The sequence below is a fragment of the Schistocerca gregaria genome, chromosome 11 (assembly GCF_023897955.1).
Source record: "Schistocerca gregaria isolate iqSchGreg1 chromosome 11, iqSchGreg1.2, whole genome shotgun sequence".
Classification (NCBI taxonomy): domain Eukaryota; kingdom Metazoa; phylum Arthropoda; class Insecta; order Orthoptera; family Acrididae; genus Schistocerca; species Schistocerca gregaria.
In genome coordinates, this window is record NC_064930.1 from 80051162 (window position 1) to 80065737 (window position 14576).

At 41.5% G+C, this 14576-nt stretch overlaps 1 protein-coding gene across 1 annotated transcript in view; it reads left to right on the forward strand.

The window, feature by feature from the left end:
• LOC126295463 (serine/threonine-protein kinase Pink1, mitochondrial) overlaps positions 1-14576 on the forward strand; it is a 109358-nt gene that overhangs the window by 77239 nt on the left and 17543 nt on the right. The window contains exon 7 of the mRNA XM_049987993.1: positions 4275-4577. Within this exon, the coding sequence (XP_049843950.1) occupies positions 4275-4577 (303 nt within the window). The remainder of the gene's footprint in view (positions 1-4274; positions 4578-14576) is intronic.

Consider the following 14576-nt stretch of genomic DNA (forward strand, 5'->3'; position numbering starts at 1 on the left):
AACCAGATGGCAGTTATAAGAATCGAGGGGCACGAAAGGGAAGCAGTGGTTGGGAAGGGAGTGAGACAGGGTTGTAGCCTCTCCCCGATGTTATTCAATCTGTGTATTGAGCAAGCAGTAAAGGAAACAAAAGAAACGTTTGGAGTAGGTATTAAAATCCATGGAGAAGAAATAAAAACTTTGAGGTTTGCCAATGACATTGTAATTCTGTCAGAGACAGCATAGGACTTGGAAGAGCAGTTGAACGAAATCGACAGTGTCCTGAAAGGAGGACATTAGATGAACATCAACAAAAGCAAAACGAGGGTAATGGAATGTAGTCGAATTAAGTTGGGTGATGCTGAGGGAATTAGATTAGGAAATATGAGACACTTACAGTAGTAAAGGAGTTTTGCTATTTGGGGAGCAAAATAACTGATGATGGTCGTAGTAGAGAGGATATAAATGTAGACTGGCAATGGCAAGGAAAGCGTTTCTGAAGAAGAGAAATTTGTTAACATCGAGTATAGATTTAAGTGTCAGGAAGTCGTTTCTGAAAGTATTTGTTTGGAGTGTAGCCATGTATGGAAGTGAAACGTGGACGATAAATAGTTTGGACAAGAAGAGAATAGAAGCTTTCGAAATGTGGTGCTACAGAAGAATGCTGAAGTTAGATGGGTAGATCACATAACTAATGAGGAGGAATTGAATAGGATTGGGGAGAAGAGGAGTTTGTGGCACAACCTGACTAGAAGAAGGGACCGGTTGGTAGGACGTGTTGAGGCATCAAGGGACCACCAATTTAGTATTGGAGGGCAGCATCGTGGAGGGTGAAAATCGTAGAGGGAGACCAAGAGATGAATGCACTAAACTGATTCAGAGGGATGTAGGCTGCAGTAGGTACTGGGAGATGAAGAAGTTTGCACAGAATAGAGTAGCATGGAGAGCTGCATCAAACCAGTCTCAGGACTGAAGACCACAATAACAACAACAACAACAACAAAATATTCACATACCAAAGCTTCTGCAAAAGCTGTGCCCTGTCTACTGCGCTACTGTTGCTCTGTATGCCACAAGTTATCTTCACCACCAAATAATGAAAATTGTCAACTTTCTCAACCAATTGGCCGTCTATCTTCCAGTCAGACTCAGTGTTCAATTTCTCGGTCCTCTTATGTGCAATCTTCAGTCCGACCTTTTCTGCTGTTTAGACTAGATTTTTTAGTGCTGTCTTTGCCTCTTTTTCTGTTTCATTTAAGAATGCCATGTCAGTTGTGAATGCCAGGCAGTCCACTGTTGCATTATGTTTGACCTTGTACCCTATTTGCTCACCTCTGATCTTCATGTAACTATTTAGTCGTCTCCACTGTCTGACTACCTCATCGAAAAGCAGGTTAAATAAAATTGGTGAAGTCCGTCCCCTTGCCGGACTCCTGTTATTATTTCGAAACTGTCTGACAGCATTCTGTGGTGCCTGATCTTTTAACACATCCAGCAGATCTCTTTTGTCAACTGAATTGTAGGTCTTCTGGAAGTCCACAAATGTCACTATTGTCTCTTTTCCTTTCCTGTGTCTGTGTTCTATTATCATTGTATTCCAAATATCTGTTCTGTACAGTTCCTCCAATTTTAAACCTACACTAGTATGCTCGTATTGTCAGCCCCAGTTGTTCTTAAACTTTGTTCAGCAAGATTCTCGACAAAACAGTGTACCCTATGTTTAAGAGAGAGAGACCCCTGTAGTTATCCAGTACTTTCTTGTCACCATTCCTGTGTAGTGGCTTCTTTTCAGTCTATGGGTATTTTCTTATTACTCCAGATATCCGTCATATATAGTACATACTTCTTTCTATTTCAGGCCCGCACCACTTGATCTCTTCAGCAAAGATACCATCATTGCCTGATGCCTTGTTATTTTTGAGGTTTTCAATTGCCTCTGCTACTTCTGCCCTGGTGGATGCATTGTCTAGAGTATCCTGACTTTCGTCCCTAGAGCATCGGTGATTCTGCCTTCAGAAAAGCCCTAAAATACCTAGCCATTTCCTCGCACACCTCTTTCTAGCACAATTTTTACTGTGCCATTGTGTCCTATTATGAAGGGTTCTTTTGCCCTGAACCCGTTAATTCTGCTAGTCATTTCTCTGAAAAACGCTCATGATTTGTGTTTCTTGAAAGCTGTGTTTCCTTCAAGTTTCTCATTCCATCTACTTCTCTTGGCATTTATGATCTTTTTGCTAGCAATTTTTCTCACATTGTGGAAGTTCGGCCAGTCTTTTTGCTTTTTACTGGATTGCCATTTCATCAATGCTTTTCTCCTGGTCTGAACTGCATTCTCATATTTATCCGTCCACCACTCGAGCTTCCTTTTCTTGTTGTTAGTAGCCTGTCACACTGCCTCTCCTTCCATCATCATCATCATCATCATCTCGCTCTCTCGCTCTCTCTCTCTCTCTCTCTCTCTCTCTCTCTCTCTCTCTCTCTCTCTCTCTCTCTCTCTCTCTCTCTCTCTCTCTCTCTGTTCCAGTCACTCTGAACTACCATTCTCATTGCATACTCTGCTCTATGTTTTTTCAGATCTAGGTCGATTCAGTGACTGTTTACAGTCCTACGTTTCCTTGCTCTGTCAAGTATCCATTTTATTTTGACAAGGTAGTGAACTGATTCCGTCCTGCTATTTTTTCTCACTTTCGTGTTCATAATCTCTCTGTGATTCTTGTCACAGATTGCTACATGGTCTAGCTGTTTTTCCCCACTCTTGTTTCCAGGGCTGATGCATGCTTTTATTTTGTTTGCCTTAGCTTTGTAATGGGTGGTCATTATTCTCATCTTGTGTCTCCTACACAGGTCCACTAATCTCTCACCATTCTAGTTTGTTCTTTTGTGGGTTGGATAGTCTCCCACAGGACCTCTAAACTTCCTTTCCATGCCTAAAGTCTATTATATCACCAAAATATTATTTGTTGATTATGTTGCACAGCTTTCGTAAGCTGTAGAAATGACAATATGCAACACTTTAAGCTACTGTTCAATTTATTCCTAATTTAATTGCATGAGCGATTTTAGCTAAAGGCCACTATTCAACTCAGATTTTTGTTATCAGTTACATGTGAAAAAATGTCAAAAATGTATTTTTTAGTGTAATAATGAGCCATGCAGAGATAGGTGCATGGATTGTCTGTAATTGACACTGTATGCATCTACCTCTGATTGACTAAACATTATGTACAAATATTATTTTTTTGACATGTTATGTATGTAATGTTTGCTGTCAACAAAAATCACTTTTGGATAATTATCTTTAACCTAAACCTATGGCACAATAAAGAAGAAATTGAGCTGCAGCAGGTGTTGATGTCATTTCTGTAATTATACACTTGCAAAAAGTAAGTTACATAATAATTTTTTTTGTTTGCTAGCAGTTACATGTTGGCAGTCCTGGTACCCAGTGAAATCTCTGTGGCCCAGTACATTACTGAAGTGCCTAGAGAAGCCAAAATGAACTATTCTTTATCAGTGGACGCGACATATTGCTTTGGAGCTCGATACTGTATTACGGCACGGGGATTTTGCTGTGTAGCGGGGCTGCCATTTTTTACATGTGAACAAACATCTTTATTTGCAGCCCTCTGCCAATGCACACACCTGCCTTTCCCCAATCCTCTCTTTTTTCCTTCCATCTCCCTGTCCCACAACCTCCTGACGCTGCAGCTGTAGGCAGTCTACTCCCTACGCAGTCCATCAGACAGCGCGCTCGCCTCTTCTCTCCACCCGTACATTACTATCCCCTTCCCCTCCCCGCCCGCTCCAGATTGTTGCTTGCATCTCACATGAATTGCATTCTGACCAGAGATGCTGGAGTTTGCAGTGGTGTGTGAGTGAGGTTTGCTTGCTTTTGCGTGTGTGTGTGTGTGTGTGTGTGTGTGTGTGTGTGTGTGTGTGTGTGTGTTTTTACTGACAAAGGCTGAGGCCGAAAGCTTCATGTGAGTATGTGTTGCTTGTCTGCAACTTAACTTATCTTTTTTATGGTAAGTAGCAGTATGCCTTTTCCTACATTGTTGACTAAGTAACTTAGTATTTTAAAGGTGATAATCAAAACATTGGGACTACTACTCATATGAAGGCGTATTTTTAATATTTTTCAAATAAATCTGCTTCAACCACTTAAGTGTTTTATTCATAACCTAATAGAAGTGACTGTCTGGATAGACACTCTTTTAGACGTGTTCTGCCTGTTTCTGTCAGTTTACTGTATGTCTGGTACAGTGAAGTGGGAACAAATGTGTCTTTGCCCGCAGGTGGCCTGCGCGAGGGTAGGCCCGTTCTCCAGCATCTCGTACCGCAAATCGGACGCGTGGGCGTGCGGCGCCCTGGCGTACGAGCTGTTCTGCGGTGGCCGCAATCCCTTCTATTCCAACTGGGTGACGGTCGAGCCGGAAAGTGGCGGAGGAGACGACGGAGGGGGAGGGGAGACCGTAAAGCAGCTGCCGGCGCTGAAGAGCCGCAGCTACCGCGAGGATCAGCTGCCTCCACTGCCGGCCAACGTTCCGCCCCTCGTCGCTGCCGTCGTGGCCGGCCTGCTCGTGCGCGCGCCTCACAAGGTCTGTACGGAACTCGGGCCGAATGGTGTCGCCTTTTTTCCCCTTACACTTGTTAGGCCGTCCACTTACGTAATGGCTCGAAACGAACAGAATGGTCTGGTATTCTAAATCCCCAACTGGCTGCTGCCTTGCTGGCAATGCACACGTGACACCAGTCTGAAACTAGAAAATGAAGTTGCTACATTTGAGCACCTGAACCTGTTTGTTCTACATTTGGCCTTTAGAGTGGAGATTCCAGCTCAGTAAGATGTGGCACACTGTTGTTACTACACACAGCTGATGAAATGAAGAAAATAACTTACAATATCCATCTGTACTTCCAGAGAAACGGACTGCTGAATCCTGGTAGCAGCCGAGGAGCTGCAAGAGAATGTCTTGAAATTCATTGCTGTTTGTTGTATCATTTATGTGTGGACACCGTTGTGCTTGCACTTATTAAGGATTTGTGCCTTCCATTGTTTTTCCACTGTTTGTTTGCACACAGTGATGTAATTTTGCAGAATGACACAGGTGCAGCTAGTCACATCATCTCCTCCTATAAACCACAAGATCGATTTCAACCAAATGGTACATGTAGTGCTTGCTAAATGAGAATCGGCAGTGCAGGGGTTAGAACGTACTAACTTCAGGAGGAGAGGCGATGCAGGCAAAAACTGATTTTTCTACCCCTGACTCTAGGCTGCCCTTACATGACAAGCGTGTTCTGCATCTACATCTACATCGATACTCCTCGAGCCAACGTATGGAGTGTGGTGGATGGTACCCTGTACCAGCACTTGTCATTTCCTTTCCTGTTCCACGTGAAAATAGTGAGGGAGAAACGACAGTGTATCTGCGTCCGTATGAGCCCTAATTTCTTTTATCTTATCTCCGTGGTCCTTACGCACGGTGTATGTCAGTGGCAGCAAAATCGTTCGGCCATCAGCTTCAAATGGCTGTCTCTAAATTTTGTCAGTAGTGTTACTCGAAAAGAACGTCGCCTTCCCTCCAGGGATTCCCATTGAGTTACTGAAGCATCTCTGTAACACGTGTTGTTCGAACCTACCGGTAACAAATCTAGCAGCCTCCCTCTGAATTGCTTCTATGTCTTCCTTCTCTCCGACCTGGTACGGATCCCAAACACTCGAGCAGTACTCGAGAATAGGTCATACCAACTTCACATATGTGGTCTCATTTACAGGTGAACCACTCTTTCTTAAAATTCTCCCAATAAACCAAAGTTTACCATTCGCCTTCCCTACCACAGTTCTCATATGCATGTTCCACCTCATATTACGTTGAACCGTTACACCTGTATATTCAAACAAATTGGCTGTGTCAAGTGGGACACTATCGTAACTCTATCCAAACATTACAGGTTTGTTCTTTCTATTCATCCACATTAATTTAATTCTTCCACATTATGGGTACCTGTCATTCATGACAGAAATTGGAAATTTTGTCCAAGTCGTCTTGCATCTTCCTACAATTACACAACTTCGACACCTTACCGTACGCTGTGGCGTCGTCAGCACACGACCGCAGATTGCTGCCCACCCTGTCCGCCAAATCATTTATTTATATACAGAACAGCAAGGATCCTATCACATTTCCCTGGGGGCACTTCTGACGATTGTGTTGCCTCTGATGAAAAGCCACCATCGAGGACAACATACTAGGTTCTATTATTTAAGAAATCTTCGAGCCACTCGCATATCTGTGAACTTATTCCATATGCTCGATTTGTTGACATAAGCTTCTTAATATCACAGAAGTTTATTATATTCAAACTGAGAATATGTTAAAGGATTCTACAGCAGACAGAAGTTAAAGATATTGGTCTTTAATTTTGCAGGTTTGTTCTTTTATCTTTCTTATATGCTGGAGTCACCTATTTTCCAGTCACTTGGAACTTTGTGCTGGGCAAGAGATTCATGATAAGATAAGGGGCCAATGTTGTAGAGTATCTTTGTAAAATCAGACTGGGATTCCGTCCGGTCCTAGTGATTTATTTGCTTTCAAATCTGTTAGCTGTTTCTCTACACCAAGGATCCATATTACTATGTCCTCCATATGAGAGTCTGTCTGATGGTCAAATGAAAAGTATAATCTTCTGTGTGAACAATTTCTTGAATGTGAAATTTAAAACTTCTGGTTTCATTTTGCTATCTTCAACTGCCACACCAGACTGCTCAACAACAGGCTGAATGGAAGTCTTAGAACCGCTTAGTGATTAAGTAAAAGACCAGAATGTTCTCGGGTTCTCTGCTGGACATTTTGCTAAGGTGCGGTGCTGATAGTTGTATGTTTTGTGCGTAGATCTTTTCACATATGCATGAATCTCTACTAACCTTCGCTTGCCATTATTTGTGTGTTCTCTTTTGACCCTAGACTGCTTCCTCAGCATCTGCTGAATTTCGTTATTAAACCACAGCGGGTCTTTTCCGTCCTTTATCCACTTACTAGATAAGTACCTCTGCAGACCGCGATTTACAATGTGCTTAAACTTTGCCCATAATTTCTCTACATCCATCGTACTGCAACTAAGTGATGTCAGTTCACTGTCTAAGTGAGATGTTAATAACTGCTTATCTGCTAGTAGCCTTCTTGACTGATCCATTAACTTCCATAATCGCAGTTGCTACAATGACATCATAATTGCTAATCCACATTTTCATACTGATATTGTTAATAGAGTCTGGCCTATTTGTAGCTACAAGGTCTATGATATTTCCATTATGTTGGCCACCAAACTAGCTGCTCAAGGCATTTTTCAGACACGTTTAAAAGTATTTCGCATGACTGTCTGTCTGTACCCGCCACAATGAATCCGTAGACATCCCAGTCTAATTCGGCAAGTTAAGGTCGCCTCCAACTAGTACTGCGTGATCTGGGTATTTACACGCTACTGACCGTAGACTTTCTTTGAATGAAGTCAGAGCAGAATCGGGTAGCAGGTAAAAACGTCCAACAATTAACTTGGCTTCACCTGCATCTTTTATGTGACCAGATGACGTCAGTGTCACGTGCAACATCGTCAGTTGGGACAATATTTTTATCAACTGCAATGAACAGTCCCCCTCCTCTAATTGGACTTTCAGTCATACGTTCCGTGAATCGCAAAATATCTCGGGGGTTTCCACTTTGGGTTTCACCCTGCTGTCAGTCCCGAAAGTAATATGAGCGCAAGAATGTTCCTGGAGGGCAGTAAATTCGGGAACTTTATTACGAATACTTTGTCAGTTTACCGATAATATTTTGACGGTCAAAAGTATCCTTATTTTGAGTGCCGTTTGACTATCCGTGCTGCATATGACCGACGAGCATTCATTGGAGCACCTCAAGCTACTGCTTAACCTAAAAAACTCTCGTGTGCACTCCACAAGTACTCTCCTACCCGTGTAGCTGCTTCCTTTGTGTAGTGCACCCCTGACCTAACAAGGTGAGTTCTACAAATCCCCTCACTGTAACACAGGTCTAGAAATCTGCAGCCAAGACCATCACAGAGTAGACAAAGCCATCAGTTGAGACTCTCTGTAAGGCTCCAAACCAAAGGACCCTATCAACTGCAGGAACAGTGCTGCAAATGGTAAGCTCTGCTCGCAACCCTCGTGTGAGGCCAGCAGCAGTCTTCGCCACAAGCCCTGAACTCTATTTGCCTATGGGGGTCCATAAAGCACCTAACATTGGAGCTCTCAATAACTCAAGTAGCTAGTAAACCCCTCTCCGGTGTGCCTTTTTTATTTATGTATTTATTGTTCCATGGGTCTAAATTAAGGAGAAGTCTCCATGGTCATGGAACGAGTCAATACATGAAATTATAACATGATAGTAGAAACAGATAAAGTGAAATATAAGAAACATATTCAAGCAACGATTCGTAAGTTTAAATAAAGAAAATCAACAACGTAACACTGGAATTTGCTTAATTTTTCAGCTCTTCCAGGAGCTCCTTGACAGAATAGGAGTGAGCCACGAGGAAAGTCTTCAGTTTAGACTTAAGTGTTTGGGCTACTGCTAAGATTTTTGAGTTCTTGTGGTAGGTTATTGAAAATGGATGCAGCAGAATAGTGCACTCCTTTCTGCACAAGAGTCAAGGAAGTGCATTCCACATGCAGATTTGATTTTTGCCTAGTATTAACTGAGTGAAAGCTGCTAACTCTTGGGAATAAGCTAATATTGCTAACAACAAATGACAGTAAAGAAAATATATACTGTGAGGGCAATGTCAGAATTGCCAGACTATGTAATAGGGGTCAACAAGAGGTTCTCTAACTTACACCACATATAGCCCGAACAGCCCATTTTTGAGCCAAAAATACCCTTTTCGAATCAGAAGAATTACCCCAAAAAAATAATACCATGCGACATAAGTGTATGAAAATATGCGAAGTAGATTACTTTTCGTGTTGAACTGTCACTTATTTCAGATACTGTTCTAATGGTAAATAAAGCTGCATTTAGTTTCTGAACAAGATCCTGAACATGGGCTTTCCACAACAGCTTACTATCTACACGAAGTCTAGGAACTTGAACTGTTCCATCTCACTTATAATATGCCTATTCTGTCTGATCAAAATATCGGTTCTTGTTGAATTGTGAGTTAGAAACTGTAAAAACTGAGTCTTAATGTGATTTAGCATCAAATTATTTTCCACAAGCCACGAACTTATTTCATGAACTACATTATTTGATGATGTTTCAATATTACACACAAGATCGTTCACTACCGAGCTGGTGTCATCAGCAAATAGAAATATTTTTGAATCACCTGTAATACTAGAAGGCATATCATTTATATAAATAAGAAACAGCAGTGGCCCCAGCACCGACCCTTTGGGGAACGCCCCACTTAATAGTGCCCCATTGGGACTGAACATCACTATCACTCTCAGTATTGCGGAGAATTACCTTCTGCTTTCTGTTCTTAAAGTAAGAGGCGAACCAATTGTAAGCTACTCCCCTTACTCCATAATGGTCCAACTTCTGCAGTACTATTTTCTGGTCAACACAGTCAAAAGCCTTCGTTAAATCGAAGAAAACACCTAGCATTCGCAACCTTATATTTAATCCGTCCAAAACCCCACAGAAAAAAGAGAATATAGCATTTTCAGTTGTTAAACCATTTCTAAAGCCAAACTGTACATTTGACAGCTAATTATGTGAATTTAAATGCTCCAGTAACCTTGTAAATACAACCTTCTCAATAACTTTAGCAAACACCGATGGCATAGAAATAGGTCTAAAATTGTCAACATTGTCAATGTCTCCCTTTTTATAAAGTGGCTTCACTACCGAGTACTTTAATCGGTCAGGAAACAGACCACTCCTAAAGGAAAAGTTACAGATATGGCTAAGTACTGGGCTAATATACCCTGCTGAAGAAAAGGCCACCTGTCCGCCCACAGGGTGAACGGGTGAGGCCAGGGGCCAGTCCCCACATCAGTCGTCTGCCTCGAATGACGCAAACGCTTTACCATCCGCCACTCGTCCTGCTGCGAGGATGGGTCCACCGCATAGGGTGCACTAGCAGATGCCTCCAGGGTGTACATGACCTGGGGCAGCCGGGAGGTCCAGGGAAAACACTGGGAAAAACCCAGGGTTTATTTAGAATTCCATGAATTGTTCATTGTTTTGGTTTTCAGTTAAATGTTTGTAATTTTGACTGGTAAGAACGGATACTATAACAAAGGATATTCCATCATAGCTGCACAAGTGCTCTGACACCTGTTCTCTGGCACACTCTGGCAACTGTTGAAACGAACCTATTTCTAACAGGTTACGGGAAAATATTGCGAATGCTGGTTTGAAATGGGTTACATTCAAAGTAAATTTCCTTTTACGCAAGATGAACTACGTGTAAGAATGTACGATGAATTTCTGAAATGACAGAGAATTTGAATCTCATTTAAAAATCAACTCTTTGATGAAGAGTCATTTAGAAGAATTTCGAGCAAAGAAGATCAGACATTTATGTCGTTATTAAAAATTTTATTGGTGCATTTGTGTGATATATCTTAAAGAGTAACACGCGCAAAAAAGATCGACATTACATGTGAAAGCTTAGCTTGTCTTCCAGCTTATTAATCTTAGAGAACAATACTATATGTGGAAGCTTTCCTTTTTTTGTAGCAACACGATGTATATTAATTTAAATCATTAACTTTTCATGTTTGTGTGTTTGCACTACTTGTCAGTGACATCGATATTGGCTGACTACATCACATGTCGTATGTTCTGAATATCCGGTGTCGTCGGCTGGCGAGGTCACATGGCATAAGCTATGACTGGCTTACAATAGTGCATTGCAATCTCGATTTCAGTGCTTCGGAGAGTAAAATGCGGGGTTTGGTGGAATTTGTAATACGAAAATATGCAGAGCACTTGATGCTGCACTACGAAGATCTTTCCAAAACGTGTTCTTAATTCTACGCCGGTGTATAAAACCGTAAACAATTGAAGGATTGATATGTTTTGCAGCTCCAAGGGAAAGTGTACTTTTTACCAGGAAATCCGGAATTTTTTTTTTTTTTTTTTTTTTTTTTTTTTTTTTTTTTTTTTTTTTTTTTTTTTTCTTCTTGTCCGCATATACAACCTGTGCCTAGGAAGCAGAACCCATGGGCAAAACAAGCGACACCCTGAGGTTTCCCATGCAACACGCCAGATTCTTTGCCACCGCTAGACCCCGAGGTAGCAGCACGGAGGTGACTGACCGTAACCTAAAGTACATTCAGCTGTTCGCGAACTGCGGCCAGCTCCTCCTGCATCCGCACATAACGTGTACACATCCTAGCGTGACTAACTGAAGAAGTGAACTATAAAAACTGACAGAATACGCAACTCGCTACCCTCCTGATGTGTCACCAATGGTTGCTGATGCGTTGATGAGCTACATAGCTGGCTGTTCAGTGAGCAACTATTGCGCTACTGACTGAGTGAATTTACACTTACAAAAAAAGTGAGATTAACCTTCTTAAACAGAGAAGCAAGCACAAAATTTAAGAAATATACTACAAGGAAAACACAGAAAAAGATAAATACTTAACTTGCCACTCTCTAGTTGTACTCGTACTTGTACTCGGATATCAGCCAGGAGCTAGAGGTATTGTGCATGCTGAGCAGAGAAAAAAAAGGAGAGGGAGAAGTAAGAGGTGGATGGGAGGAGGAGGAGGACGAGACGTGTGAAGTACAATAAAACTCCATTCTTACATTCCTTCATTTTACATTTTCCCACTTTTTACGTTCTTTTTTCAGTCCCAGTTTTAGTCTATTCTCTGAGTGCAATGTTTTCCCGTCATTAATGATTCCGTGTTGCAACTTTTCCTGCATTTTTAATTTTCTTTGATATTATCACGACCTTTAACATAGATTTTTATACAGATTTCTGCAGAAAATGCAGACTATACACAAAGTTATTGATTGTGTAACGTAGTGTTAGTCCGGTAAACAAGATTTTCATTGTCGGCATGTCGGGTCATGGTCGCCATATTATAGATTCCCGGTATTTGGAATGGTGGGAAGTATGCCAATTCACTGACCTGATAACGATCTGACGATAGTGACTCTAGTAACAACCTTACAACCTTCCTTCTGCTCATTGCATTTATTACAGCAGCATTAATTTAAGTTCTGTCATTTTTGCAAATAAACACTGCTTTTGAAGACAACTGTCTGTATAATGGGTTTTCACAAATCATCGTTACTGCTGCTTGAAATGCACTAATCTGTACTAGGTGCGCAGTCTTGGTTCGTATGACCTTGATGTCGGACGTAAACATTCTTCCTCGAAGTGCTCCGTAACATGACGACAATTTCTGCCCTCTTTTTCACCTGGGACTTCCTTGTCAGTTCCCGGCCAGGTTGGGGATTTTCTCTGCCTGGCGACTGGGTGTTTGTGTTGTCCTCATCATTTGTGAAGGTGATGAGATTGGATTGTATAAAGATTGGGAATTGGTACGGGTGCTGATAACTGTGCAGTTGAGCACACCACAAACCAATCATCATCATCATCATCATCATCATTACACTTGTCAGTAACAAGTTTTGTATTTCGTGCCTATTGTTCTCTGTTTTGTGAAGATTGCCACAATTAGTGTTTTAACCCATATTATGTTATAGATTCTTATTCGCTGTAATTTCCAATTATTGTCAATAATTAGTCTCACAGTAGAACTCAAATATCTATTTAATTAGTTTCTTAAGACTTTTGCGACTGTGTTTTATGTACACCATTGGCCGTAATCAGAACAAAGAGGGAAACTGATGCTTTGCATACTGTGGAGAGAGCAGCAGAGCTAGTTACTGTTAGAAAGAGACAAAAACAAGTAACATATACGAAGACAGTAACTTGTTCTCGAAAGAACAGTTACTGTTGATGACTGTGCACTTTTCCCTGGAATAAATGATGACTGACAACCTCAGCTGCCGACAGGTGTTGTTGATATACCGTGATGTGGACAGCTGAAAATGTGTGCCCCGTCCAGGACTCGAACCCTGCTTACATGGCAGATGCTCTGTGTATCTGAGGCACCGAGGACACAGATGAATAGAACGACTGCAGGGACATATCCCTTGCATGCTTCCCGTGAGACTCACATTCCCAACTGTCCACAATTCTACATATGTATTGTACCGTATAGACATTTGCCCACCCACTTATTACTCGCGCACGCTTTGGTGATTCCCGTAAGAGTTTGGGCAACCTGTGCGCATTTGCACAAAGGTCAATGGCCAAAGCGTGCACAAGTAATGAGTGGGTGGGCAAATGTCTATAAGGTACAATACATATGTAGAATTGTGGACAGTTGGGAATGTGAGTCTCACGGGAAGCATGGCTCAGATGGATAGAGCGTCTGCCATGTAAGCAGCAGATCCCGGGTTCGAGTCCCGGGCAGGGCACACATTTTCAACTGTCCACATCGATGTATATCAACAACACTTGTCGGCAGCTGAGGTTGTAAGTTAGTCATCATTTAAAAACAAGTGATCATTTCAGATTTTTTTTAAAATAGGCAAAATTTAAATTCCAGAATGAGATTTTCACTGTGCAGCGGAGTGTGCGCTGATATGAAACAATTTAAATTGCGTTAATTTCATATTTTGAACACTATATAGAGAATGTCAGTAAGAGTAATTTATTCACTTTTGTTTGTTGTTTCCTATGCTTTCCCGCATTTTACACTTCTTTTGGGTCAGTCCACTGAAAAGTGTAGGAATAGGATTTTACTGAATACGTGTCACGCGCGCACGTGAATGAAGGTGTGGTGAGAAGGCTAACAGTTGTATAAAATGGGATAATTTCTCACTTTTTGTACAAGGGTAAAGTTCAACACCAGGTTGTTAGCATTCAAAATAAAACAAAACAAAGGAGATGGCGCAGTTTGGATTGCTTCACAATGTGGGCGCCAAGCCACTGGCAACAGGTTGGTAACATGTTGCAAACAATTTACTGGTGTGTCACTTTACAGTCACACTGTTGGTGGTATCATATTCAGCTACACAGGAAATGATTCACAAGTGACTAGTTACCAATTTGTGTCATCAAAGAGTTTTGTTTCAGTTGCTCCATGTGAGGAAGGCCTTAAATGGATGAGAAAACATTTTTTTCCACTGTGCTGTAATTTTTGTAGTTGACTGCATAAAAGTGTGTTAAGTACAGTTTGCCTTGTGTGAATCTTGTTGTTCATTCTTGTCTTCAGCTCTCCACACAGGTCTATTCTGAGCAAGCCTCGTCATCTCAGCCTATACTTCCATTTGAACCTGCTTACTTGTCAAGCATTGGTCTCCCTCCACAATTTTCACCCCACACACATGTCCTTCCATTACAAAACTGATGATTCCTTGATGCCTCAGGATGAGCCCTGTCAACCAATGCCTGCTCTTTGTCAGGTTGTGCCAAAAATTTGCTTTTTCCCCAAATTCTAATTAGTATGTCTGTAGAAGTTACCTGATCTACCTCTCTAACCTTCAGCATTCTCGTATAGCACTACATTTTGGAAGCTTTTCTCTTCTTCTCCAAAC